This window comes from Ovis aries, chromosome 8, assembly GCF_016772045.2.
Source record: "Ovis aries strain OAR_USU_Benz2616 breed Rambouillet chromosome 8, ARS-UI_Ramb_v3.0, whole genome shotgun sequence".
In the NCBI taxonomy this organism is placed as follows: domain Eukaryota; kingdom Metazoa; phylum Chordata; class Mammalia; order Artiodactyla; family Bovidae; genus Ovis; species Ovis aries.
Window position 1 is genome coordinate 91,071,240 of NC_056061.1, and position 27,886 is coordinate 91,099,125.

Consider the following 27,886-nt stretch of genomic DNA (forward strand, 5'->3'; position numbering starts at 1 on the left):
CATTCCGTGGGCAGCCCCTTTGCCATCTCACTCCGGGGTGGCAGGACCAGTGGCCTCTGATTGCTTCATGGGCGACCGTGGAAGTGGCCCCTCTTTCTAAGCTGGCCTGGGCTTGTCAGAAAGTCTGCATTTTACACAGAAACTCACTCTGTTTCTGCCGATTCATCACTTTAAACGCTTGCAGAGCAGAGCAGAGCACAGCTGCGTGTCCTGGACCCTGGTCTCATGTGTGCGTCTCTGCCCCCATGGGAGGGAAGCGCCCTCAGGGGAGAGTGTGACTCCTGGGGCCCAGTGGGCGCAGTAGCCAGCAGTGATGGTGGGACCGTGACACACACACACACACACACACACACACACACACACACGCGCACACACCCACGGTTCGCTCCCCAGAAGACACTGAGCCTCTACTCTGCTGGTGATGGGTCTGACTCTCAGCATAAAAACGAAAGTGAAGAAGAAAGACGATCCTCCCGAGGAACACAAATTCCAGCGGAGACGCCGACACATAAGCTGGCAATTTAAGAACGCGGCACTCCGGGTCCCCTTCACTGTTCATCACGTCCGACTCTTGGACCCCGTGGACCCCACCAGGCAAGGGCACCGGAGTGGGCTGCCATGTCCCACTCGTGTGGGCTTCACACCAGGATCTAAAACTGTTACCAAAGGGCCAACAAGCTGACTTTATTTTAGGGGAAGGTCGGAGAAGACAGCCTTGGAAGGAGGCCCCACGCTGAGCAGGGGTCTGACTGAGGACCACACGGAGCGCAGCACTGGTGTGGGGCTGGCCAGGACCCTGGCGAGCGGTGCCGGCGAGAGCCAGGAAATGGGCCGGCCAAGACCTTGTGGGACAACATCCTGGAGGCTGTGCCGAGGACTGGCATTTACAGTTTCATTCATGCCTTTTCACCAAAATCCTACAGGGAGAATCATACGGCAGTTAAGCAAAATGGTGACCGTGAGGTCACATGAGGTCAGTCACAGCGTTATAGTGAGCATTTTCCAGAATACTGTTGAGCCCTCAGCTTTATAATGAAGTCACAAGCAGCGAGACATTTCAGACACGTTATCAGGCACGTCCGGAACTTCTGCCATAAGCACCTTCGCCACAAGCGTTTTCAGTGCGTGACTAGTTGGGGTTAAACCAACCACGCAGGAAAGATCAGCGAGCTGGCGCCCGTCTGTCTGGCTCTCTGCTTCGCTTCTCCATCGACACACCGCCTGGTTTTCATAGCACACAAGCCAAGGCCCTCATAACGGTCTACACCGTGGCAAGCGGACGGGGCAGCGTGAAGACAGCGGCCGATGACTGTGCGCGTCAGCCGACGGGACACGGGAGTAAAATGACCGGAAGTGAGAGTGCAAAGCCGCAGGGCATCCTACACCGGAAAACGACGGCGCGTCGCTCTGCAAGGGGCAGAGCTGCCACGCGATGTGTGGCCAGAGACAGTGAACCACGGGCGCAGCAGGCTCAGGCGCAGACACGCCCAGGGCCGGGAAACGGGCCGCCCTCTCAGTAAGGAACACTAGCAAAAGCAGCAGCGTGCAGCGCTGAGCGGGAAGCAAAGCATAAACCACCACAAAGGACACACGCGGAGGCAACCCACAACCTAAAGCCGGCGTTTATACACGACCGCCATGACTTCAATGCATTTTAAATTATTCAGATATTTTATATGTCACAATAAAAGCTTTTTATTTTCTGTTATTCATTTCATATTATGTGCTTTTAAATGCAGCTTTTAATTTTTGGTCATTTAACCTTTTATGCCAAAATTGCCTCATAGCCAATCAGGTATGCAAAATACACGCAGCAAAAACGCTGACAGCAGAGATGCTTACGGCAAAAGTCCGTAGAACCATCACCAGGAGACTAGGTGTGGAATGTGCAGATGTCTTTTCAGTGCTCCCAGAAACCTTAATATCGATAAAAACCCCAACTTCATAGTACTTCATGATTCCTTAAAACTGTGAGTACTGGGTAAATTACGTCATGTCTCCCCACATGATTCAGTGCTTTATGGGGTCAAGCTAGCAAGTGTGACCTGCGTTTCATCAGAAATTGGTCTAAATCCAACATTTCTCTGGACTTTCCATTTCCTACAAACTAGCAATGGCTTCTGGATACAAGACACCTTGCTCACTGGGGCAGTCTGTGTTAGGTCCGCTGATCAGTGGCCTTGGAGCATGCCTGCATTTAGAACTTTCTCTCTGCCTTTTTGATCAGGTCTGTCCACCGTGCCCCACAGCGGCTGGGGCAGCATGCATTTCACGCAGGTGATGACGCCTGTGCTGTCTCTGGCCAGGCTACAGATGGAGCCGGGGCAGCTAGACCACCGGGCTCAACGCCAGCCCTGGGTCCAGGTTCCAGTGGGCTCTCGCTGTTGAGTGATGGATGTGGGCCTTCCCAGAAAGTGGGTAGAAGTCAGGGGCTGAAACCTGGAGCCTGGACAAGCCAAGTGCTGGCAGCCTCCCAGGAGGACAGTGCGTGTGGAGTCGGCCTCTGTGCTGCCATCTAGGTCACTTAACACAGAAGCTCCCAGAAGGGGCTCTGACACGCATCCTGATGTTCCAGTGGGAAATTCAAATGTCCAGCCTCTTGATGGACCTATGGGAACGGCACATGTAGGGCGGGACACAAACATCCCTACTTTCTTAGGAACATTCTAGGCTTCCGTGAAAGCACACCCATGTACTGTGCATGACTCTCCAAGCCGAGTTCCTGCTGCTCAGCTGAAACAGACCCCACACCTCTCCAGAGCACAAGAGCCCCAAATCCACGGAAAACAGACTTCAGCCGAACGGCGCTGGCAGCCGGAGCCCTGGAATAAACTCTGCTACCAACGGTTCAGACTGGAGATCCTCTGTCTCGTGCTGTGGAACACGACGCCCTCTCTATGTGGCTGTTACAGCCTCACCCACTCGGGTGTTTCCAGCACAAACAATAGCTCCTACCAGTTTCAGAGGTTCAGTTTCCTTCCTCTTCTGGTGAAGAAATTCTGTCAGAAACCTTGAGGTCAACGCCTTGTTTCATCTTCATAAATAATCGTCTGGACAGGCTGTGCCTACACTGCAGTGAAAGACTGATTTGCGGTCCTTTTTCCAGCCATCGCAGGAAACTGCTTGAACATTAAAATAAGTGACGTGACAGCAGCAGGCTCCCTACTCCTCAAGCCGGCACTACATGTGGATTTACGGTCTGGCTGCTGACTTTGCTAAGATCTGCGGAACGTTTTCCAAAAGAGAGACAGTGTGGATTTTTCAGAAGTGAAATTAACTTTTATGATGTGGGCATGATGAAAAAGTCAGGAAGTCTCTGGGAATAAAATACTCTTCAGAACCAGAGCACTGTATATGAACACATGTTTGAAAGCACTTGACGTCTAAAAACAAAAAGCATTAATGCCACATTCACAGAATATGTATTGCCTCTCATAGAATGGAACCAAGCAGCTCTTCTGCAATCTTGATGTAGAGTTCATCTCTAGTCAGAGAATCTACGATGGAAAACACGCTGCTGGTCCACAGGTCTCTGTGGGTAAGAGGCGGTCTCCCCTCCCATCCTGCGCGTTTCTCCTGGGAGCCTTCCCATGCTCACAGGGCACTTGGGACCCCTCTCCTGTTCTCACACAAGTCCTCGGGCGTGCAGCGTGAGCGCAGTGCTCCGGAAGGTGGGACCTGACGTCAGCTCGGTGGAAAACAAACCTTAGCATAACTGCTCGCCAACCACATGGGTTTGTTCAAGTATGCTAACTTCTTCATGCCTCGGTTTCCCCATCTGTAGTATGAGGATAATCAAGTACCTACTTCTCCAGGATGTGATGATCAAATAAATAAATATTTATTAGTAAATATCACTTCAGTTCAGTTCAGTTCAGTCGCTCAGTCGTGTCCAACTCTTTGTGATCCCATGAGCCACAGCACGCCAGGCCTCCCTGTCTATCACCAACTCCCGGAGTTCACTCAAACTCATGTCCATCTAGTCGGCGATGCCATCCAGCCATCTCATCCTCTGTTGTCCCCTTCTCCTCCTGTCCCCAATCCCTCCCAGCATCAGAGTCTTTTCCAATGAGTCAGCTCTTCGCATCAGGTGGACAGACTATTGGAGTTTCAGCTTCAGCATCAGTCCTTCCAATCAACACCCAGGACTGATCTCCTTTAGGATGGACTGGTTGGATTTCCTTGCAGTCAAAGGGACTCTCAAGAGTCTTCTCCAACACCACAGTTCAAAAGCATCAATTCTTCGGCACTCAGCTTTCTTTATAGTCCAACTCTCACATCCACACATGACCAATGGAAAAACCATAGCCTTGACTAGATGGACCTTTGTTGGCAAAGTAATATCTCTGCTTTTTAATATGCTATCTAAGTTGGTCATAACTTTCCTTCCAAGGAGTAAGCGTCTTTTAATTTCATGGCTGCAGTCACCATCTGCAGTGATTTTGGAGCCCCCAAAATAAAGTCTGACACTGTTTCCACTGTTTCCCCATCTATTTCCCATGAAGTGATGGGACCAGATGCCATGATCTTCATTTTCTGAATGTTGAGCTTTAAGGCAACTTTTTCACTCTCCTCTTTCACTTTCATCACGGGGCTTTTGAGTCCCTCTTCACTTTCTGCCATAAGGGTGGTGTCATCTGCATAACTGAGGTTATTGATATTTCTCCCAGCAATCTTAATTCCAGCTTGTGCTTCTTCCAGCCCAGCGTTTCTCGTGATGCATGAAGAATAGTGATATTGCATACTATATATTAACATCTAATGAATAAAAGAAAATTTCTAAATTGAACTCAAACCATTTTGTCTTTGGCTACAAATAAGAAACTAGGCTTGGGTATGTGGCCAGGAAGAGAAACTCTAAATGGGACTCATTCAACGCAGCACACATAGAGGCTGGCAGCAACTTGACAGAAAACTCAAGGGGCATCAGAGGCAAAATCAACACTGAGAGCTAATGCCTCTTGGGTTTGAATCCAGACAAGGATGGGCTCAGCACTGGCTCTGTCACACTCTGGGTATCAGACCTTGGTCAACAGACCCCTCTACTCCTCAGTGACCTATCCAGTACATACAATAACCATTAAGATCAGTTTACTATATAATATACATAATATATATGGGTGTAATATAAAGAAAAGTCATGAAATTAAAAGACGCTTAGTCCTTGGAAGAAAAGTTATGACCAACCTAGATAGTATATTCAAAAGCAGACATTACTTTGCCAACTAAAGTCCATCTAGTCAAGGCTATGGTTTTCCTGTGGTCATGTATGGATGTGAGAGTTGGACTGTGAAGAAGGCTGAGCACTGAAGAATTGATGCTTTTGAACTGTGGTGTTGGAGAAGACTCTTGAGAGTCCCTTGGACTGCAAGGAGATCCAACCAGTCCATCCTAAAGAAGATCAACTCGGGGATTTCTTTGGAAGGAATGATGCTAAGGCTGAAGCGCCAGTACTTTGGCCACCTGATGCGAAGAGTTGACTCATTGGAAAAGACTCTGATGCTGGGAGGGATTGGGGGCAGGAAGAGAAGGGGATGACCGAGGATGAGATGGGTGGATGGCATCACAGACTCGATGGACGTGAGTCTGAGTGAACTCTGGGAGATGGTGATGGACAGGGAGGCCTGGCGTGCTGCGATTCATGGGGTCGCAAAGAGTCGGACACGACTGAGCGACTGAACTGACTGAGCTGAAAGTAGAGAAAGTAAAGAACATATATCCACATGGACACAAAGGAAAAGCACCCAGGGAACTCCCTGGTGGTCCAGTGGCTACAACCCCACTGTGGGAGGCATGGGTTCAACCCCTGGTCAGGGAGTGAGACCCCACACGCCACGCAGCAAAGACACCGATAAAGGAAAGCCAACGTTTAAAATGCCACACAGATGCACACTGCACACAGAGCTCAACGTTGTAACAGCCCTCTTAGCTGCTCCAGAACCACAGATTATATAATTCAACAACCCAATTTAGTGATAAGAAAATCAAGTCTCAAGAGGCTTAGTGAAGAACTGCATGGCAAATACTTAAGATTTTACTGTTGTCGTTGACATCTGCTGAGGAGATAATGTCTGAACAAAACTGGTAATAATGCAACGCGCATGCTGAACAGTGAAGCACACCATTCTCAGAGACTGAAGGCCTGGAGAGGAGCGTGGAGATGCGCTCACATGATCTACAGGGTTTTTACTACAGATAAAAGGCTTCCCTGGCGGCACAGATGGTAAAGAATTCGCTGGCAATGCATGAGCCTCAGGTTCGATTCCTGGGTCGGGAAGATCCCCTGGAAAAGGGAATGTTCACCCACTCCAACAGTCCTGCCTGGAGAATCCCGTGGACAGAGGAGCCTGGTGGGCTACAGTCCATGCGGTCGCAAAGAGTCGGACACGACTGAAGGACTGACGCTTTCAGCTTTCATAGATAAAGTGAATAATATGACCTGAAGGCATGTTGGATAAGTTAAAATATACACTTCAAAACTTAAAGCAACTTCAGATCGCTAAAATAGCATGTTATACCTAGAATTCAGAAAAAGTTACAAAATAGAAGTACAAAAAAAATCCAACTGAGCCAAAAGAAGACAGGAAAAGAAAAAGAGCGTATGGACAAACGGAAAATAAATAAACAAAGTGGGAGCCTTAAACATAATCACATCAATAATCACATTAAACGTAAATGGCCTAAATATACCAATTAAACAACAGAGAACACCAGATTGGATGCGACAAAGCTGAATACCACTTATAAGAAACATAAGGAGGTTGAAGGAAAAAAATGAAGATATACTGTCGTTATGCCAATCAAAAAGCTGGAGTGGCCATATTAATATCAAGTATATTTCAAATAAAATAAAGAAAAAGACACCATTTCATAATAGTAAAAGGATCTAACCATCAAAATGACATAACAGTCCTAACCCTAATACAGGGGCTTCAAAACACATAAAGCAAAAGCTAACAGAACTACAAGGAAAGAGAGCCTCTCAGTGGAGGGTCCTCAGAGAAGAGTCTCTTACTCAGGATCACAGTTAGAGCTGTCAATGCCACTTTCAGTGTTGATAGAACACGTAGACAATTATTATGGATACAGATGATCTGAAGACTGTTTTTGCCCGTTTGTCTTAGTTCATACTTATAGAAGGCTCCAGACTACACATTCTTTTCAAGTGAACACAGAACATGAAACAAAGTTCATTAAATTCAAATCATGCAAAAAATGTTTTGCAACCAAGTGGAATTAAATCAGAAATCAATAAAGATCTGGGGAAAGTCTCCAAGGATTTGCAAGCAGAACACAGTTTTAGACAACCCAGGGAAAAGCCAGCAAAGAAACCAGACAGGAAATCTGGAGGCCTTCTGGGCCGAGTGAACGAGAAAAGGCGACATCGAAAGCAGGGGGCGTTCATCCACTCTCCACCATTTACTGTTTGCAGACTTTTTGATGGTGGGCATTCTGACCGATGTGAAAGGGTAACTCATTGTGGTTTTGATTTACATTTCTCTGATAATGAGTGATGTTGAGCATCGTTACATGTGTTTATTAGCCATCTGTATGTCTTCTTTGGAGAAATGTCTGTTTATCCTCCAATTGAAATAAATAACTGAAAAAACCCAGGGGGTGCTGCTAAGAAGCAGTGCCAGGAGGGGGTTTATGGCCCTGAGCTCCTGTCCCGCGGCCCTTCTGAACATGAAGAGCGCTGGCCCTTGGGGCAGCCGGCATATGGCACCACCAGCGGGGAAACCCGGAGTCTGCACGCCTGTTGTGTCTTGGCACAGGGGCCTCACAGTCCAGGGGGAGAGAGGCTGTGACTAAAGGAGGCTGAGGGTCAGGGGTGGGGGAGCGTGGGGTCTGCTGCAGAATGGAGGACCAGGTGAGGAGAAGGTGGGTAAGAAGTGTCTGTAAAACCTGCTGCACGTGAGCGGGGGCCAGAGGGGACAGCTGGAGGGAAAATCACAAGTGATGCGGTAACTGTTGGGTTATGTTAAACAGCAAGTGGACGAGGTTGGGGTGGAGATCCAGGACACAGGCTGCCAGCAGGTGGCAGTCAGATGGTCCAACAAGGGAGGACCCACCAGGCAGGCCCCGGGAACAAGGAACACCCAGCCTGGAGGTGTAACGTGGAGCTGGAAACAGAACCAGGGTCTAAAGGAGAGGAGCCGGGTGTCTGCAGAAGCCCAGACAAGGAGGTTCAAGGTGAGGAAAAGGATGCTGCACTCAGAGGCTGTACACAGACTGAGAAAGGATGGACCTACGGCGGCCCCTGAGAATCCCTGCCTGAGAAGGCAGGCTCCGCCCTGAGAGTCTCACACCTCCTGGCCCCCAGCACCCCCAGGACCCCCACGACATGGACTAGACTTTGACTAAATCGGCTCATTGCTCCTGCAATGAGCGGACATCCAGTGTGGAGAATCACTCACTCAAAGAGGAAAAGGAGCCAATTTTCAAAAAAGAAAAAAGTCGAAAAGTGACAGTGAAACCCTGCACGAGCAGCTGCGGTGGTCCAGGTCTGACAGGAGCGAGCATTTCTGATGAAAAGCAATCCGGCCTTTCGGGCTCAGTGGCCCTGGACCAGACTAAACTGGCCTCAACAGCCTCTGCTGTGGCTTCTCTGCTGCCTCAGGGCCTCTGCTGACCTCAGTCCACCTCCAGCCACAGGGTGCTTCCTACTCAGTGCAGAGCTTCATCTGCTCTAAATGTAGTAATCAAGAGCAAGAGGAGTCTGTGAGGCTCTGTTTTCTCACAAGAGACAAAGAGACAAGAGAAACGGTTCAAACAGATATGGCAGCAAAAGTCTTTTCTCCAGCAACATGGTTTTTAAAGACTAAGGTTAATCAACATAGAATTCTTTCGCTTATTTTAAAAGTTAAAATGCAGGGGCGGTCCTAAGATGGTGGAGGAATAGGATGGGGAGACCACTTTCTCCCTCACAAATTCATCAAAAGAACATCTCAACGTTGAGTAAATTCCACAAAACAACTTCTGAATGCTGGCAGAGGACATCAGGCACCCAGAAAAGCATATCACTGTCTTCAAAAACAGGTAGGAAAAAATATAAAAGATGAAAAAGGAGACAAAGGAAGTAGGGAGGGAGCTCCATCCCGGGAAGGGAATCTTAAGAAGAGAGGTTTCCAAACACCAGGAAACACTCTCGCTGCCGAGTCTGTGGCGAGCCTTGGAAGCACAGAGGGCAACATAACAGGAAGGAAAAATAAATAATTAAAACCAACAGACTACAAGCCCCAAAGTGACTCCTCCAGCAGAGAAGCAGCACAGACGCCTGCATCCGCCACTAGCAAGTGGGGGCAGGGCAGGGAGGTGCAGGAGGCGCAGGCTGCAGTGCTTTGTAAGATTCGGGCCGGAATGCCCCGCGCGTAACCAGAGCGAACTTGGGCTAGCAAACCAGACTGTGGGATAGCTACCACGTGAAAAGCTCAAAAGACACCACCAGGACCACACACAGAACAAAGGCCGGAACAGAAATAGCCGGCTGCAGACCATCCCCCTCCGGTGTCAGGCAGCCAGAGCCGTAAGGGCTGGAAGGGGGCAATTGCGGCCCAAGAGAGACATTACCTACCAAAATGCAAGCAGACTTCTTTGCTAACTAAGACTTCTGGGGGTTCTGGACAATCATCAGCTGCCAGAGAAGGGACGCCAGCGATACACCCAGAAAACTGAGCAGCAGGGATGGGAAAGGCGGTAAGTCGCAGCGACTGCGCTCGCCAAACACCTGAGCTACTTGGACCTGGTAAGGGCACGAAACACAGGCCCAACCAAATCTGCGCCTCTGGGGGCTACCTGAGCACCAAGCCTGAGCGGTTTAGACCGGGGAGGTGCATGCAGCCTCGGGCCGGCCTCAGACGGTTCCCGGCGGAGCAACATAGAGCCTGAGCGGTATGCCCCGCGAGCAGGGGCAGGCCCAGTGTGGCTGAGACCCTGCGAGCACACGCCAGTGTTACTTGTTTGCAGCATCCCTCCCTCCCCACAGCGCGACTGAACAAGTGAGCCTAAAAAAAAAAGTGTCCACCACCTCCGCCCCCCCCCCCCCCCCCCCCCCCCCGTTACAGGGCAGAAATCAGACACTGAAGAGACCAGCAAACAGAAGAAGCTAAACAGAGGGAACCGCCTTGGAAGTGACCCCACACTGCCCACAACACCAGAGAAAGGGCCAGGTAGAGCTTTACTATTTTTACGATCGTTCTTTTTTTTTTTTTTTTTTCCGGTTGATATTGTTGTGTGATTGTTTTTTCTTTTCTTTTTCCTCTTTTTTTAACCTTTTTACATTTTTAAGTCCTCTATTTCTCCTTTAATTTTTATTTTTATAACCTACTATTACTTTTCAAAAAAAAAAGACACTATTTGCTATTTTTAAAGCAAACGCTGTATATACTCTTTTCGTGGTTGTTGTTGTTTTTTAATAATTCTTGTGACTTTGTTTTTTCTTCTTCTTCTTTTCTTTAATATTGTATTTTTGAAAATCCAACCTCTAGATTTTTAATCTTTGCTTTTTGGTATTTGTCGTCAATTTTGTACATTTAAAAACCCAATCTTCAGTACCCAATTTTACCTGAGAGCGAGATTACTGGCTTGACCACTCTCTTCTCCTTTGGACTCTCCTTTTTCTCCAACAGGTGGCCTCTGTCTCTTCCCTCCCCCTTCTCTTCTCTACCCAACTCTGTGAATCTCTGTGTTCCAGATGGTGGAGAACACTTAAGGAACTGGTTACTGGCTGGATCTGTCTCTCTCCCTTTCATTCCCCTCTTTTACCCTCCTGGCCACCTCTGTCTACTTCCTCCCTCTCCTCTTCCCTGTATAACTCTGTGAACATCTCTGAGCAGTCCAGACTGTGGAGCACCCATAGGGAAGTGATTGCTGGCTGGCTTGCTCTCTCCTCTTTTGATCCCACCTCATCTCATTCCAGTCACCTCTAACTACACCCTCCCTCTTCTCTTCTCCATGTAACTCAGTGAACCTCTCTGGGTGTCCCTCAATGTGGAGAAACTTTTCATCTTTAACCTAGATGTTTTATCATCGGTGCTGTATAGATGGAGAAGTCTTGAGGCTACTGTAAAAATAAAACTGAAAGCCAGAAGCAGGAGGCTTAAGTTCAAATCCTGAGAACATCAGAGAACTCCTGACTCCAGGGAACATTAATTGATAGGAGCTCATAAAATGCCTCCATACCTACACTGAAACCAAGCACCACCCAAGGGCCAACAAGTTCCAGAGCAAGACATACCATGCAAATTCTCCAGGAACACAGGAACATAGCCCTGAGCTTCAATATACAGGCTGCACAAAGTTACTGCAAAACCATTGGCATCTCATAACACATTACTGGTCACTCCATTGCACTCCAGAGAGAAGAAATCCAGCTCCACCCACCAGAACTTCAAGCCTCCCTAACAAAGAAACCTTGATAAGCCACTAATACAACCCCACCCACAGTGAGGAAACTCCATAATAAAGAGAACTCCACAAATTACCAGCATATAGAAAGGCCACCCCAAACGCAGCAATATAACCAAGATGAAGAGACAGAGGAATACCCAGCAGATAAAGGAACAGGAGAAATGCCCACCAAACCAAACAAAGGAGGAAGAGATAGGGAATCTACCTGAGAAAGAATTCCGAATATTGATAGTGAAAATGATCCAAAACCTTGAAATCAAAACGGAATCACAGATAAATAGCCTGGAGACAAGGAATGAGAAGATGCAAGAAAGGTTTAAAAAGGACCTAGAAGAAATAAAAAAAGTCAATATTTAATGAATAATGAAATAAATGAGATCAGAAACACTCTGGAGGCAACAAATAGTAGAATAACGGAGGCAGAAGATAGGATTAGTGAAATAGAAGATAGAATGGTAGAAATAAATGAATCAGAGAGGGGAAAAATGAATTAAAAGAAATGAGGACAATCTCAGAGACCTCTAGGACAACATGAAACGCTCCAACATTCGAATTATAGGAGTCCCAGAAGAAGAAGACAAAAAGAAAGACCATGAGAAAATACTTGAGGAGATAATAGTTGAAAACTTCCCTAAAATGGGGAAGGAAATAATCACCCAAGTCCAAGAAACCCAGAGAGTTTCAAATAGGATAAACCCAAGGCGAAGCACCCCAAGACACATATTAATCAAATTAACAAAGATCAAACACAAAGAACAAATATTAAAAGCAGCAAGGGAAAAACAACAAATAACACACAAGGGGATTCCCTAAGGATAACAGTTGATCTTTCAATAGAAACTCTTCAGACCAGAAGGGAATGGCAAGACATAGTTAAAGTGCTCAAAGACAATAACCTACAGCCCAGATTACTGTACCCAGCAAGGATCTCATTCAAATATGATGGAGAAATCAAAAGCTTTACAGACAAGCAAAAGCTGAGAGAATTCAGCACCACCAAACCAGCTCTCCAACAAATCCTAAAGGATCTTCTCTAGACAGGAAACACAAAATGGGTGTATAAACCCGAACCCAAAACAATAAAGTAAATGGCAGTGGGATCATACTTATCAATAATTACCTTAAACATAAATGGGTTGCATGCCCCAACCAAAAGGCAAAGACTGGCTGAATGGATACAAAAACAAGATCCCTATATATGCTGCCTACAAGAGACCCACCTCAAAACAAGGGACACATACAGACTGAAAGTGAAGGGCTCGAAAAAGATATTCCACGCAAATAGAGACCAAAAGAAAGCAGGAGTAGCAATACTCATATCCGATAAAACAGACTTTAAAACAAAGGCTGTGAAAAGAGACAAAGAAGGCCACTACATAATGATCAAAGGGTCAATCCAAGAAGATATAACAATTATAAATATATATGTACCTAACATAGGAGCACTGCAATATGTAAGAAAAATGCTAACAAGTATGAAAGGGGAAATTAACAATAACACAATAATAGTGGGAGAATTTAATACCCCACTCACACCTATGGACAGATCAACTGAACAGAAAATTAACAAAGAAACGCAAACTTTAAATGATACAATAGACCAGTTAGACCTAATTGTCTATAGGACATTTCACCCCTAAACAATGAATTTCACCTTTTCTCAAGTGCACACAGAACCTTCTCCAGGATAGATCACATCCTGGGCCATAATCTAACCTTGATAAATTTAAAAAAATCAAAATCATTCCAAGCATCTTTTCTGACCATAATGTATTAAGACTAGATCTCAATTACGGAGAAAAACTATTAAAAACTCCAACATATGGAGGCTGAACAACACGCTTCTGAATAACCAACAAATCACAGAAGAAATCAAAGAAGAAATCAAAATATGCATAGAAACGAATGAAAATGAAAACATAACAACCAAAAAACCTGTGAGACACTATAAAAGCAGTGCTAAGAGGAAAGTTCATAGCAATACAGGCATACCTCAAGAAACAAGAAAAAAAGTCAAATAAATAACCTAACTCTACAACTAAAGCAACTAGAAAAGGAAGAAATGGAGAACCCCAGGGTTCGTAGAAGGAAGGAAATCTTAAAAATTAGGGCAGAAATAAATGCAAAAGAAACAAAACAGACCATAGCAAAAGTCAACAAAGCCAAAAGCTGGTTCCTTGAAAGGATAAATAAAATTGGATAAATAAAATTGACAAACCATTAGCCAGACTCATCAAGAAACAAAGGGAGAAAAATCAAATCAATAAAATTAGAAAGGAAAATGGAGAGATCACAACAGACAACACAGAAATACAAAGGATCATAAGAGACTACTATCAGCAACTATATGCCAATAAAATGGACAATGTGGAAGAAATGGACAAATTCTTAGAAAAGTACAACTTCCAAAACTGAACCAGGAAGAAATAGAAAATCTTAACAGACCCATCACAAGCACGGAAACTGAAATTGTAATCAGAAATCTTCCAGCAAACAAAAGCCCAGGTCCAGACGGCTTCACAGCTGAATTCTACCAAAAATTTAGAGAAGAGCTAACACCGATCCTACTCAAACTCTTCCAGAAAATTGCAGAGGAAGGTAAACTTCCAAACTCTTTCTATGAGGCCACCATCACCCTAATACCAAAACCTGACAAAGATGCCACAAAAAAAGAAAGCTACAGGCCAATATCACTGATGAACATAGATGCAAAAATCCTTAACAAAATCCTAGCAATCAGAATCCAACAACACATTAAAAAGATCATTTACCATGACCAAGTGGGCTTTATCCCAGGAATGCAAGGATTCTTCAATATCTGCAAATCAATCAATGTAATTCACCACATTAACAAATTGAAAAATAAAAGTCATATGATTATCTCAATAGATGCAGAGAAGGCCTTTGACAAAATTCAACATCCATTTATGATAAAAACTCTCCAGAAAGCAGGAATAGAAGGAACATACGTCAACATAGAAAAAGCTATATATGACAAACCCACAGCAAACATTATCCTCAATGGTGAAAAATTGAAAGCATTTCCCCTAAAGTCAGGAACAAGACAAGGGTGCCCACTTTCACCGCTACTATTCAACATAGTTCTGGAAGTTTTGGCCACAGCAGTCAGAGCAGAAAAAGAAATAAAAGGAATCCAAATTGAAAAAGAAGAAGTAAAACTCTCACTGTTTGCAGATGACATGATCCTCTATATAGAAAACCCTAAAGACTCCACCAGAAAATCACTAGAGCTAATCAACAAATATAGTAAAGTTGCAGGATATAAAATCAACACACAGAAATCCCTTGCATTCCTATACACTAATAATGAGAAAGTAGAAAAAGAAATTAAGGAAACAATTCCATTCACCATTGCAACAAAAAGAATAGAATACTTAGGAATATATCTACCTAAAGAAACTAAAGACCTATATATAGAAAACCAGAAAACATTGATGAAAGAAATCAAAGAGGACACTAATAGATGGAGAAATATACCATGTTCATGGATTGGAAGAATCAATATAGTGAAAATGAGTATACTACCCAAAGCAATCTACAGATTCAATGAAATCCCTACCAAGCTACCAGCGGTATTTTTCACAGAACTAGAACAAATAATTTCAAGATTTTTATGGAAATACAAAAAACCTCGAATAGCCAAAGCAATCTTGAGAAAGAAGAATGGAACTCAAGGAATCAACCTGCCTGACTTCAGGCTCTACTACAAAGCCACAGTCATCAAGACAGCATGGTACTGGCACAAAGACAGAAATATAGATCAATGGAACAAAATAGAAAGCCCAGAGATATATCCACACACCTATGGACACCTTATCTTTGACAAAGGAGGCAAGAATATACAATGGAGTAAAGACCATCTCTTTAACAAGTGGTGCTGGGAAAACTGGTCAACCACTTGTAAAAGAATGAAACTAGAACACTTTCTAACACCACACACAAAAATAAACTCAAAATGGATTAAAGATCTAAACGTAAGACCAGAAACTATAAAACTCCTAGAGGAGAACATAGGCAAAACACTCTCCGACATAAATCACAGCAGGATCCTCTATGATCCACCTCCCAGAATACTGGAAATAAAAACAAAAATAAACAAATGGGATCTAATTAAAATTAAAAGCTTCTGCACAACAAAGGAAACTATAAGCAAGGTGAAAAGACGGCCTTCGGAATGGGAGAAAATAATAGCAAATGAAGCAACTGACAAACAACTAATCTCAAAAATATACAAGCAACTTATGCAGCTCAATTCCAGAAAAATAAACGACCCGATCAAAAAACGGGCCAAAGAACTAAATAGACATTTCTCCAAAGAAGACATATGGATGGCTAACACACACATGAAAAGATGCTCAACATCACTCACTATCAGAGAAATGCAAATCAAGACCACAATGAGGTACCATTTCACACCAGTCAGAATGGCTGCAATCCAAAAGTCTGCAAGCAATAAATGCTGGAGAGGATGTGGAGAAAAGGGAATCCTCTTACACTGTTGGTGGGAATGCAAACTAGTACAGCCACTATGGAGAACAGTGTGGAGATTCCTTAAAAAATTGCAAATAGAACTGCCTTATGACCCAGCAATCCCACTGCTGGGCATACACACCGAGGAAATCAGAACTGAAAGAGACACGTGTACCCCAGTGTTCATTGCAGCACTGTTTATAATAGCCAGGACATGGAAACAACCTAGATGTCCATCAGCAGATGAATGGATAAGAAAGCTGTGGTACATATACACAATGGAGTATTACTCAGCCGTTAAAAAGAATACATTTGAATCAGTTCTAATGAGATGGATGAAACTGGAGCCAATTCAGAGTGAAATAAGCCAGAAAGAAAAACACCAATACAGCATACTAACACATATATATGGAATTTAGAAAGATGGCAATGATAACCCTGTATGCGAGACAGCAAAAGAGACACGGATGTATAGAATGGACTTTTGGACTCTGAGGGAGAGGCAGAGGGTGGGATGATTTGGGAGAATGGCACTGAAACATGTATACTATCATGTAAGAAACGAGTCGCCAGTCTGTGTTCGACACAGGATGCAGGATGCTTGGGGCTGGTGCACCGGGATGATCCAGAGGGATGATGTGCGGTGGGAGGCGGGAGGGGGTTCAGGGTCGGGAACTCAGGTACACTCGTTGCAGATTCATGTCAACGTCTGGCAAAACCAATACAGTATTGTAAAGCAAAATAAAGTAAAATTAAAAATTAAAATAATAAAATAAAATAATAAAAGTTAAAATGCAAACCGTGAGAATAATGAAGCGTTTCCCAAGCTCACAGGCTGCCTTGACTTTCTGATCCTGGCAGCAGGGGGGCTGCTGCTGCTGCTGAGCCGCTTCAGTCGTGTCCGACCCTGTGCGACCCCACAGACGGCAGCCCACCAGGCTCCCTCGTCCCTGGGATTCTCCAGGCAAGAACACTGGAGTGGGTTGCCATTTCCTTCTCCAATGCCTGAAAGTGAAAAGTGAAAGTGAAGTCGCTCAGTCATGTCTGACTCTTAGCGACCCCATGGACTGCAGCCCACCAGGCTCCTCGGTCCATGGGATTCAGGGAGCTTTAAAAGGAAGGGTCAGCATTTCCGGGGCTTCTCAGAAGAGCCAGATGGGCGCCCAACATGCATCTACAGGACACGAGTTAACCTTCCCGACCGGAGGGCAGCGTCCCTCGTGAGGACCATGCTTTCAGCCCCAGGAGGCCCTTCCGGCCTCACTGCATCAACCTTTGGGGGCGACGTGCCCCCTGTGCTGTGAAGCCTGCGGGCTCCACGGCAGGTGCCCAACACCCACACGGCAGAGGGCGGCTGCCTGTCCAGCTCAGGCCACGCCACCCACGGCAAGGGCACAGCTGTCAGGTGCAGTCCAGGCAGCTGCAGGCCTGAGCTCCCACCTGACTGCAGCACGAGGGCTTGGCTGGAGCCCACCCGGCTGCTGCAAGGCCCTGACCAGACTCTCTCAGCTTCTGGAAAGTTCTCTGGCCCTTGCCTCCAGCCTGTTGTCACCTGGCTTCAGCCAATGTGCCAGCCTGGCTTGGGCACTGCTGCTATCCTGTGAACTCTTGAAATAGTTCCAGTAAATGAATAGATCCACCTGGGGTCGCTTAAGTCAGCAGCACGAGGCCACTGCTCAGAGCTGAGGCTGCGGACACCGAGGCACCCGACAGGCGGGAGGACACACACCGTCCACCGCTGTCCACGCCCACGGACGAACTCAGACCCTCTCGAGTCACAGCAAAGTCCCCACTCCCCACCATGAACCTGGCAGGTCTGGGTACTTCCTGACTAAAGTCAGACATAGGAAGCGGTTGTCGAAATCCACACTCAAAAAAAACAACCAGAAAGAGCCATTCTCTGGGACGCTGCTTTGCCGGAGGCGCGATTCTGCAGAGTCACTGCAGTCAGAAAGATTACAGCCATGTGCCAGCCGGGTTCACTGTGCCCTCTGAGGTTTCAGAAGACTGAGGTCTGGGAGATGGACCCTCACGTTACTTCCATTGCTACTTTTGGACTTACACACCTTGCCCGCCGGCAGCTGAGAACTGACAGCGAAACGCAGGGCGCGACGTTAGTTCCATTTTACATGTCTTTGCTTGGACTTTCAACCCAATTGCTAAATGCAGAGCCTAACTTTCTTTGGTAAAATTTTAAAACAAGATGAAGTTTTATCCTAAATCAATAGTCGGAAGACTGACTGTTAATACTGATTCCCCATTAATATTCAAAATTAGAGACACCCTGGGAAACAGGTAAGACAGAATGTTGCCTGCCCTGACCTCTGACCTGGTTGATATTTTAAGAGGATCATGAAGTCCCACCTACCAAGAACACCTCCCCCAGACGTCAAGCACCCGTATGCACGTGGGGACTGCTTCGGAGGCGGACCTGCCCACCACGCGGATGCCAGCAGGGCTGGGGGCACCCCGAGGCCCACTCTCCGCCTGGGATCAGCCTAGGAGTTTCGTACACCAGGCAGCAGTTTGCCATTAACTGCCTTTGTAAGTCCAATTCTTACTTTCCATTATCAAGTTTCTTCAATGCCTCAGGTTCTGTCTGTGAACCATCACGTATGGGAAGGAAGCCTTCGGTCAGTCACAGAACAAAGAAAGCAGCATTTGCGGTGAACACACAATGGCACCACTCACCAAAGCCCTGTTCTTGATTTCTGGAAACCCTCGGGTTAATTCCAAGAGGCAGCGGTGAGGCCCTCAACCATTTTCTCCGGGGGCCCCAGAGGAGGGCAGGGGTCAAGTCGCCCGCAGGCCAGCAGCCCCGGCACCCCCCAGGGCCACGGAGAGCGGGTGTGTGTCCGCGCGGACCCAGACCAGACCTTCGCGGTGCTCTTGCCGCCAAAACAGGCTGCTGCGTTCGAACAAAAAGCAGAGAACTATTCTGACGGTGACCGCTGACAACTTTTCCCCGAGGCCGCTGTGACGTTTGAACCGCCAGGAGAGGGACGCCCCGCGCCCCGCCCCGCGCCCCGCCCCGCGCCCCGCCCCGCGCCCCGCCCCGCGCCCCGCCCCGCGCCCCGCCCCGCGCCCCGCCCCGCGCCCCGCCCCGCGCCCCGCCCCGCGCCCCGCCCCGCCCCGCGCCCCGCCCCCGCGCCCCGCCCCGCGCCCCGCCCCGCGCCCCGCCCCGCGCCCCGCCCCGCGCCCCGCCCCGCGCCCCGCCCCGCGCCCCGCCCCGCGCCCCGCCCCGTGCCCGCCCCGTCCTGGGGGCGGAGCTCTGCCTGGGGGCCCCCTCCCCCTCAGGCGACAAGACAGGCAGAGCCGGCCCAGAGAGCGAGCACGCTGTGATGAGGCCCCCACGGCGAGCCCCAGCCTAGCAGAGTCTCCCTCAAACGGCTGTACTGGACCATGATCATCACACAAGGCACGTGATGTCCGCGCCCAAGGTCCTCGCAGAGAAAAGCAGGAACAGCACTCTCACCACGCACGGTCCTGGGACCTCAGACGCCCTCCTGGAGCCAACCGAGTGCCCAGCACACAGCCTGGTGCTTAACAAGCGGTTCAGGCGGGAGGGCAGATCAGGAGCTTGGGATGAACACACACACACACACGACCTGATGGAAGGCGGATAACTAACAAGGGCCTGCTGCACTGCGCGGGAACTCTGCTCAACACGCTATGCTCACCTATATGAGAGAAGAATCTGAAAAAGAATGAAAATATGTATCTGTTTAACTGACGGGATCAGGAACTAAACAGCCTATTGCTGAGGGTGAAGGAGGAGGCTTTAAAAGCTGGCTTGAAACTCAACATTCAAAAAACTAAAGTTGTCAGTGGTCATGGCATCCAGTCCCATCACTTCATGACATACAGATGGGGGAAAAGTGGAAACAATGACAGATTTTATTTTCTAGGGCTCCAACATCATTGCAGACAGTGACTGCAGCCATGAAATTAAAAGATGCTTGCTCCTTGGAAGAAAAACTACAACAAACCTAGACAGCATATTAAAAAGCACAGACATTACTTTGCAGGCAAAGGTCCATATGGTCTTTCCAGTAGGCATGTGTGGATGTGAGAGTTGGACCATAAAGAAGACTAAGCACTAAATAATTGATGCTTTTGAACTGTGGTGTTGGAGAAGACTCTTGAGAGTCCCTTGGACTGCAAGGAGATCAAACCAGGCAATCCTAAGGGAACTCAACCCTGAATATTCATTGGAAGGACTGATTCTGAAGCTCCAATACTTTGGCCACCTGATGAGAACTGACTCATTGGAAAAGACCCTGATGCTAGGAAAAATTGAAGGTGGAAGGAGAAGGGGATGACAGAGGATGAGATGGTTGGATGACATCACTGACTCAATGGACATGAGTTTGAACAAACTCCAAGAGATAGTGAAGGACAAGGAAGCCTGGCGTACTACAGTCTCAGTTCAGTTCAGTCGCTCAGTTGTGTCTGACTGTTTGTAACCCCATGGACTCTAGCCTGTCAGGCACCTCTGTCCATGGGGATTCTCCAGGCAAGAATACTGGAGTGGGTTGCCATGCCCTCCTCCAGGGGATCTTCCCAACCCAGGGATTGAACCCAGGTCCTCTGCATTGCAGGAGGATTCTTTACTGTCTGAGCCACAAGGGAAACCCAAGAATACTGGAGCGGGTAGCCTATCCCTTTTTCCAGGGGATCATCTTGACCCAGGAATCAAACCAGGGTCTCCTGCATTGCAGGCGGATTCTTTACCAGCTGAGCCACCTGGGAAGTCCCAAATCAACTATACTTCATCACCTTTTTAAAAACAGTTGATAAATATCACTGTTACAAGATTTACCACCTGGTCCTTGTCCTAACATCTTCCTCCCGCCTCTATCCTCTTTAGAGAGTGGCATCTAAGAAGCAAAATGAAAATGGAGAAATGCTTTCTTTAAAAAAAGGTCATCAGATATTCCATTTGGTGAGTTCAGGAGAAACATCTCAGCCACAGTCTGTGTGTTAACACAGTGTGGACACTCAAAACTGGGAGCTCCAATGACAAAATAATATTGAATATGCTTGGTTTTACTATAAATCTTTAAAAAAGGCCCACAGTGGCCCAGGCAGAGGGGAGGCAGTCGGCATGGACATGAGGCAATTGCTGGGCTCCTTCTCGAGCCCCAGACAGAGCAGGAACCAGGGGAACTGGGAGAGGCTGGGACAGGGCTTCACATGGGCAGGTTCGGATCTGGCGGCTTTGCAGCCCAGGGGCATCTGGAAACATCAGCACCACTGGGGGCTCCCAGCATCAGTGTGAAGGGACCGGGGATGTGAGTCTGACTGCGAGTGGACAGTTGTGCACGTTTTGGGACAGTGACCTGAGGAACCATTCGATGCATTTTCCTACAGAAACAAGAAGTCCTGGGCAGGAGCTACGGCCCGGCACCCTGACAAGACCATCTCTGTGGGAGGACAGGGCAGGTCTGTATCCCACGGGAGGACAGCTCAGGTTTCTATCTCAGTACCAAGAGCATATGAACTTTAGAGTAACAATTATGAATGAGGAGATGTGTCAGGTTCTCCAGAGAAACAGAACCAGCAGGACAGATAAGGACACGTTATGATGAGATTTATTCCAGGAGGTGGCCCACGTGGAGATGGAGGCTGAGAGAGCTACGATGGCTGGAGGGGTCACTCAGTCCAGCCTGAGGGCCAGGGAGGCTGATGTCCAAGGCAGGAGGAGACGGACACCCTGCTCAAGCGAAGGGAGGAATTCACCCTCCCTTCCACCATGTGCGGTTCCAGGCCCTCGGCAGGGGGGTGAAGCCCCCACGGTGGGAGGGCAGCCCTTCAGCTCCCCAGTGCGGATGGCCCTCTCCTTGGAGACCCTCCCAGACACGCACAGAAACAGTGCTTCACCAGGCGTCCGGCCTCCCTCGCCAGTCACGAGGATATAAAATTAATTATCACAGGAGCTGTCCTTAAGCTCTTCCTAAACATATAGTTTTACTTCTATCACGACTTCTGGAAGTCAGCACAGAAATAAAAATGGAATAAAATGGAATCAGCTCAGAATCCCAAATGCCTCCCCCCCAACACTCTCCAACCAAAAATGAAAATTACAACATCACAAACAAGCACCAGCCACAGACATCCGACTGCAAAAATCTGGAAGATATTTTCCTGTAACCACAAGACTAAAGGATATAGATTGAGAAACAAATGGCGTAAACACGCACCACCCTCTGAAACAATGCGACTGTACGGGGCAGGACGAGGTCCCGGGCAGCCTGCCGCCCGGCGAGCCACACAGGTGCCCCAGCTTGGAAACGCAGGACACAGGGCGGCCGCCGGATCCTCAGGGCCGTCTCCCCACCAGGACCTTGCTTCCCACGTCAATGTGAGGCTGCAACTCCAGGAGTAAACAGGTAGTTTGACAAGGACAAGAGAAGCAAATGGGCCCGGCTGATCCAGGAGACATCAACATACAGATTATGGGGAGGGGGAGCGGCGCACAGAGAACAAGGCAGCCGTGCAGAGACCAGAAGCACAAATGAACCCAGCCCGCAGAAATCAGTGGGCCTGAGGCCATGGAAAACCCATCCTCAGGACGAGGAACAGAGAACAGAGGACCGGAGAAGACTCCTTTCTCTTTTCCAGGAAAACAAGGTGAAGACGGCTGAGAGAGGGAGAGGACTGGACTTCTCAATAGTGCGCGTTCCTGAGGAGAAACAGGGCGGGGTGGTTTCAGGATTCCTCATGAACTGATGATCTGCGGTAGCTGCTGGGGAATGAACTGTGCTGTTCAATATTCACGCTTTGATGCTTCATTTAGGATTTCGAGTCTTAACAAAAAGTGAAGCTGAGAGAAAACAAAGTTGTTTCATGTCAGGTCCCACATATGCAAACATGTCTGTGTGGGACACGGCCCCGCACTGTGCTCAGCCACTCAGCCGTGTCCCATCTCTTTGCGACCCCATGGACTGCAGCCCACCAGGCTCCTCTGTCCATGGGGATTCTCCAGGCAAGAATACTGGAGTGGGTTGCCATGCCCTCCTCCAGAGGATCTTCCCAACCCAGGAATCGAGCTGGGGTCTCCTGCATTGCAGGCGGATTCTTTACCAGCTGAACCACTAGGGAAGCCCATGGCCCCGTGACTTGGGTGTAAATCCAGGCTGGAGGCAGGCAGGATGCCCCTGCCCAGGGCCGCGGATGCTCACGCAGCAAAGCCTTTTTCCGGCTGGGGAGCAGAAGCTCCGTCACACTGAGGCCTCTTCCACCAGTGCAGACACAGTGAATCTCGGCCCTCAGAGGAGACACTGACACAGAAGGACCAGCAACGCAAACGGGCGGTTGGCACTGGACACCACGGCAACGGGGGTCTCGATGCACCATGGCGATTTCGTGCAGGAGAAACTGACCTGGGGCTCATTTTCATTTGTAAATGTTCACCCATCCTATTAATGTTTAAATTGTAAGACCTAGTTTCCTTAAGCCTTTCAATATCTTATTTATCACATGTAGAACTCTAGTAGATTTTGACCATCACATGCAGAGTGGCCTTCAATTTGTGTTGACTCTGCTCATGATGAACAGATTGAAATCCCTTAGGCAATGATTTAATATAATTTAAATTCTCTTAAAATTATTGATTCATTTCAAATGTAATATATTACATTTCTTTAAATGACCAAAAAAACCCAAAATGCTCCCAAGTTCTTAATTCTCAAAAATCTAATAAACTAAACTATATCGATATGATGACTCTCAGTCCAGTTCAGCTGCTCAGTTGTGTCCAGCTCTTTATGACCTCATGGACTACAGCACGCCAGGCCTCCCTGTCCATCACCAACTCCCGGGGTTTACTCAAACTCCTGTTCATCGAGTCGGTGATGCCATCCAACCATCTCATCCTCTTCCATCCCCTTCTCCTCCTGCCTTCAATCTTTCTCAGCATGAGGGTCTTTTCAGATGAGTCAGTTCTTTGCATCAGATGGCCAAAGTATTGGAGTTTCAGCTTCAGCATCAGTCCTACCAATGAATATTCAAAGTTGATTTCCTTTAGGATGGACTGGTTTGATCTCCTTGCAGTCCAAGGGACTCACAAGAGTCTTCTCCAACACCACAGTTCAAAAGCATCAATTCTTGGGTGCTCAGCTTTCTTTATAGTCCAACTCTCACACCCACACATGACTACTGGAAAAAACCATAGCTTTGACTAGATGGACCTTTGTTGGCAAAGTAATGTCTCTGCTTTTTATTATGCTATCTAGGTTGGTCATAACTTTTCTTCCAAGGAGCAAGTGTCTCTTAATTTTATGGCTTCAGTCACCATCTGCAGTAATTTTGGAGCCCCCCAAAATAAAATCTGTCGCTGTTTCCATTGTTTTCCCATCTATTTGCCATGAAGTGATGGGACCGGATGCCGTGATCTTAGTTTCCTGAATGTTGAGTTTTAAGTCAACTTTTTGACACTCCTCTTTCACTTTCATCAAGAGGCTCTTTAGTTCTTCTTCACTTTCTGCCATAAGGGTGCTGTCATCTGCATGTCTAAGATTATTGATATTTCTTCCCACAATCTTGATTCCAGCTTGTGCTTTATCCAGCCCACCATTTCTCATGTTAACTCTGCATATGAGTTAAATAAGCAGGATGACAATATACAGCTTTGATGTATTCCTTTCCCTATTTGGAACCAGTCTGTTGTTCCATATCCAGTTCTAACTGTTGCTTCTTGACCTGCATACAGGTTTCTCAGAAGGCAGGTAAGGTGGTTTGGTATTCCCATCTCTTGAAGAATTTTCCATGGTTTGTTATGATGATGACTCTCAAGTCCTCTTAAAAATGAAAATGCTGCTCAAAAACTTAGTGAAATTTTCTTATTTTTCTCAGCTAAAAAGTCACAAGTCAAAAGTCAGTTCACATTTCAAATCAGAATCAGATACTTTAGTATAACAAAGTCCTTAAAACATTTACAAACACCTTAGAAAGTGAAGTCACTCAGTCATGTCCAACTCTTTGTGACACCATGGGTTGTAGCCTACCAGGCTCCTCTGTCCATGGGATTTTCCAGGCAATAGTCCTGGAGTGGATCGCCATTTCCTTCTCCAGGGGATCTTCCCAACCCAGGGATCCAACCCGGGTCTCCCACATTGTAGACAGATGCTTTACCATCCGAGCCACCAGGGAAGTACGCAACAAACACCTTAGATACCACTTATCTTCTGATTATTCCTAAATCTTTGAAAGCCTATTTAGAGTGCAGGCATATGTACTTATCTCTATATTTAACTGTAATCACTGAAGAAACACTTTCTAATCTATAGTAAGTTGGAGCCACGTTCTGGGGGAGCCAGCACGTGTGTTATCACGGTCAATTTTAAATTAAAAGTTGGAACAATCAGTAAGCAAAAAGACAAAGGTATGAAGGACAAAAACAAGCAATTTACAAATGAGAAGAAAAACCTGAGTGTGTGAGAGCAGATGAAATAACGGGTAGCCTCATATTCAAAGAAATTCAAATCAAAATAATGGGACACTCTTTCTTGATAATGAATTTAACAAGATAATCAAAGTGTTAACAACTGATGCTGGTGGGGAAGCCAGCAGCACTTTGAAAAGTGTTTTTCTGTATTTATCAGAATCCTTCCAGAGTTTCACTGTTTCACTCAGCACCACTGCTCCTGACAAACCTAGTCACAGAAAACGCTGTGTACACAGAGATGCATGTCAACACGACAACATCGAGAACAATTCAAGTGTCCATGATGAAAGTATCACTGTCTTAAAGCAAAATTAGAATTTTCCAGATTCCCATCCCTTTACTCCCCCCTTCCCCAGACGCCAGCTGGCCCGAGGCAGGGAGGACAGCGGCCACGGCCCCGCGCACACGTCCCGTAACTGCTCCCGGTTCTTCCTCCGCCGGGTCTAAGCCACACCTGGAGCTGGACTCCACCTGCGTCTTGTCTTTTGGCATAAACAGTCTGAGGTCTCTCGTCTTCCTACTCTATTTCTTGGGTAATGCTCGTGACGTAGTTAAGTGCAACCCAGTAAAGGTGGAAAGAGCGAAGCAGGATTTTCCATAATAAACCCCACACGGCACAGAGATGGAAAACGGAAAATAAACACCTACTTAATACCCTAAATAGCCACTGTCACTGAGAAAGGGCTTTTATGTTACCTTTCATCTATGCTGTATTTCATTATTTTATAACTGACATCAGGTAAAATGGACACTGTGATATCAACGTAAGATACCTTTGAAGACATGAAGTAAAGCTGTATTTGTGACTGCCGTGCATTCCAACAAACGCCCCCCACCTCCGTCTTCACGCGCAGCGGCTCTCCTCTGCGGCCCCCTGGCACGCTTCCTCACCTTCCTCCCTGTGGGGCCACAGACCCGCTCCCTGCAGCCTGCACACTCACTCTCCTGTCCCCTTTTGATCTCTGGTTTGAACGCCCTGCACTGTTTCCCTAGAAATCACACTCTTGCGTGGCTGCCGTCGCAGCCGGGGCAGATTAACTGTGAAGTCCGTCTCCAGCTCAGCACTGAAGTGTCTTCAGACAGACACTCCACCTTCTATAGACCCAAAGCTGACCACCCACCCTCCGGACCACACTGGACCTGGCCACCCGGCTCAGCCGTGCATCCTGGCAGAACCGCAGGGGGCAGCGTCCTCACAGCCCCTCAGGTCTCGGCCACCCTGTGGAGGCCCCGCTCCCCGTGAGCTGGTAGGACCCCCGTCGCTGTCAGAGCCCTTTTCCCTGAGCCACACGCAGTGTTGGAATCATTTCATCAGTACGAGTATAAGCTTCTTCCAAAAGACTCACAAGTCTTACTTTGACACCTGAGCAACATCAATAATGAAAAAGTCTACTCTGGGACCATATCTAGCAACTTATTTCAAGGGACTCAAAACTTTAATTTTTGAAAGGGGATAATATCTCTTTCAATTAAAATTAATTTACAAAGAAAAAAGCTAGTCATGGGATCTGTCTCCTGACTTCCCCCAACGCTATGCAGCGTCCCTGGAACAAAGCTGGCACCACCCCGGGAGTCCTCGTCTCCTTCCTGACCAGGAGATGTGGAGGCTAGCGCCCACTTTGCTAATTCTTGTGAATGCGCCCTTAAATGAGGTCTGGACCACAGGAACACAGCCAGCAGGTCTGTGGAGCCCGCCAGCCGCCCCCCAAGTCCAGCACGGTCTTGGGCCTGAGCAACACCAGGGCCACCACGGAGCAGCCAGTGTTGACCAGACAACCAGAGACACAAGCAGAGGGGGGTCTGGAGGGAAAGATGGGAGCCGCATTGAACACCAATGAGAACTGAGCATTTGGGAATGCCGATCTCCCTCTGTGCTGTAACAACAAGATCATTCACTTTTCTGGGTTGATTTGCAACCGACGTTACTTTATCTTAATCCTTCCTCCTAATTAAGATTCTTTAAATTTTGAGGCTCTCCTTCTCCCTCCAAACTCTTTTCTGGGGAATTTCAAAATCCATTCCTTACTTGCACTTTCCTTCTTTCCTCCTTCCATCTTCCTGTCCACGAAGATCTCCTTATTTTTCTACATTTCCATTGGAGCAAATGTCCATCGGCAGAGAATGACAAATACTTTCATTGTAAAATGAAAAACTCTCCATTTCTCTTCCTCCCCAGTAAAGGTTGATTTTCAAAGTTCATCTCCCTTCACTCAATGAGAACTAGCATCTAAACTTAAATATGATAAAATTCGACCCAAACACAGTCTGACAGAGGCAACAGCTATGTCGTGAGACTTGTGTGAAGCAGAGGAAACCGTACCTGAGTGGCAACCGGGCTGAAGGCCACTGCAGTTACCGTGCTGGTGTGTCCTGCGAGTCTGTGGGAGAAAGTGCTGGAGCTGGTTTCGTACACGTACGCCTGGAAGACAGAATGCACAGATGCTGTGTTGCAGATGCGAATAGTCTGCAAGGAATCGTGCAAGCAGAAGCACGCTCCCCAGCTGATTAAGCATCAGAGCCGCATCTGGGGCAGCTGAC

At 47.3% G+C, this 27,886-nt stretch overlaps 1 protein-coding gene across 11 annotated transcripts in view; it reads right to left on the bottom strand.

The window, feature by feature from the left end:
* Positions 1–27,886, bottom strand: part of WDR27 (WD repeat domain 27) — a 181,513-nt gene that overhangs the window by 88,297 nt on the left and 65,330 nt on the right. For all 11 annotated transcript variants that reach the window (XM_042253747.1, XM_060419336.1, XM_027972684.3 and 8 more), the window contains one exon: positions 27,669–27,767. In XM_042253747.1, the coding sequence (XP_042109681.1) occupies positions 27,669–27,767 (99 nt within the window). The remainder of the gene's footprint in view (positions 1–27,668; positions 27,768–27,886) is intronic.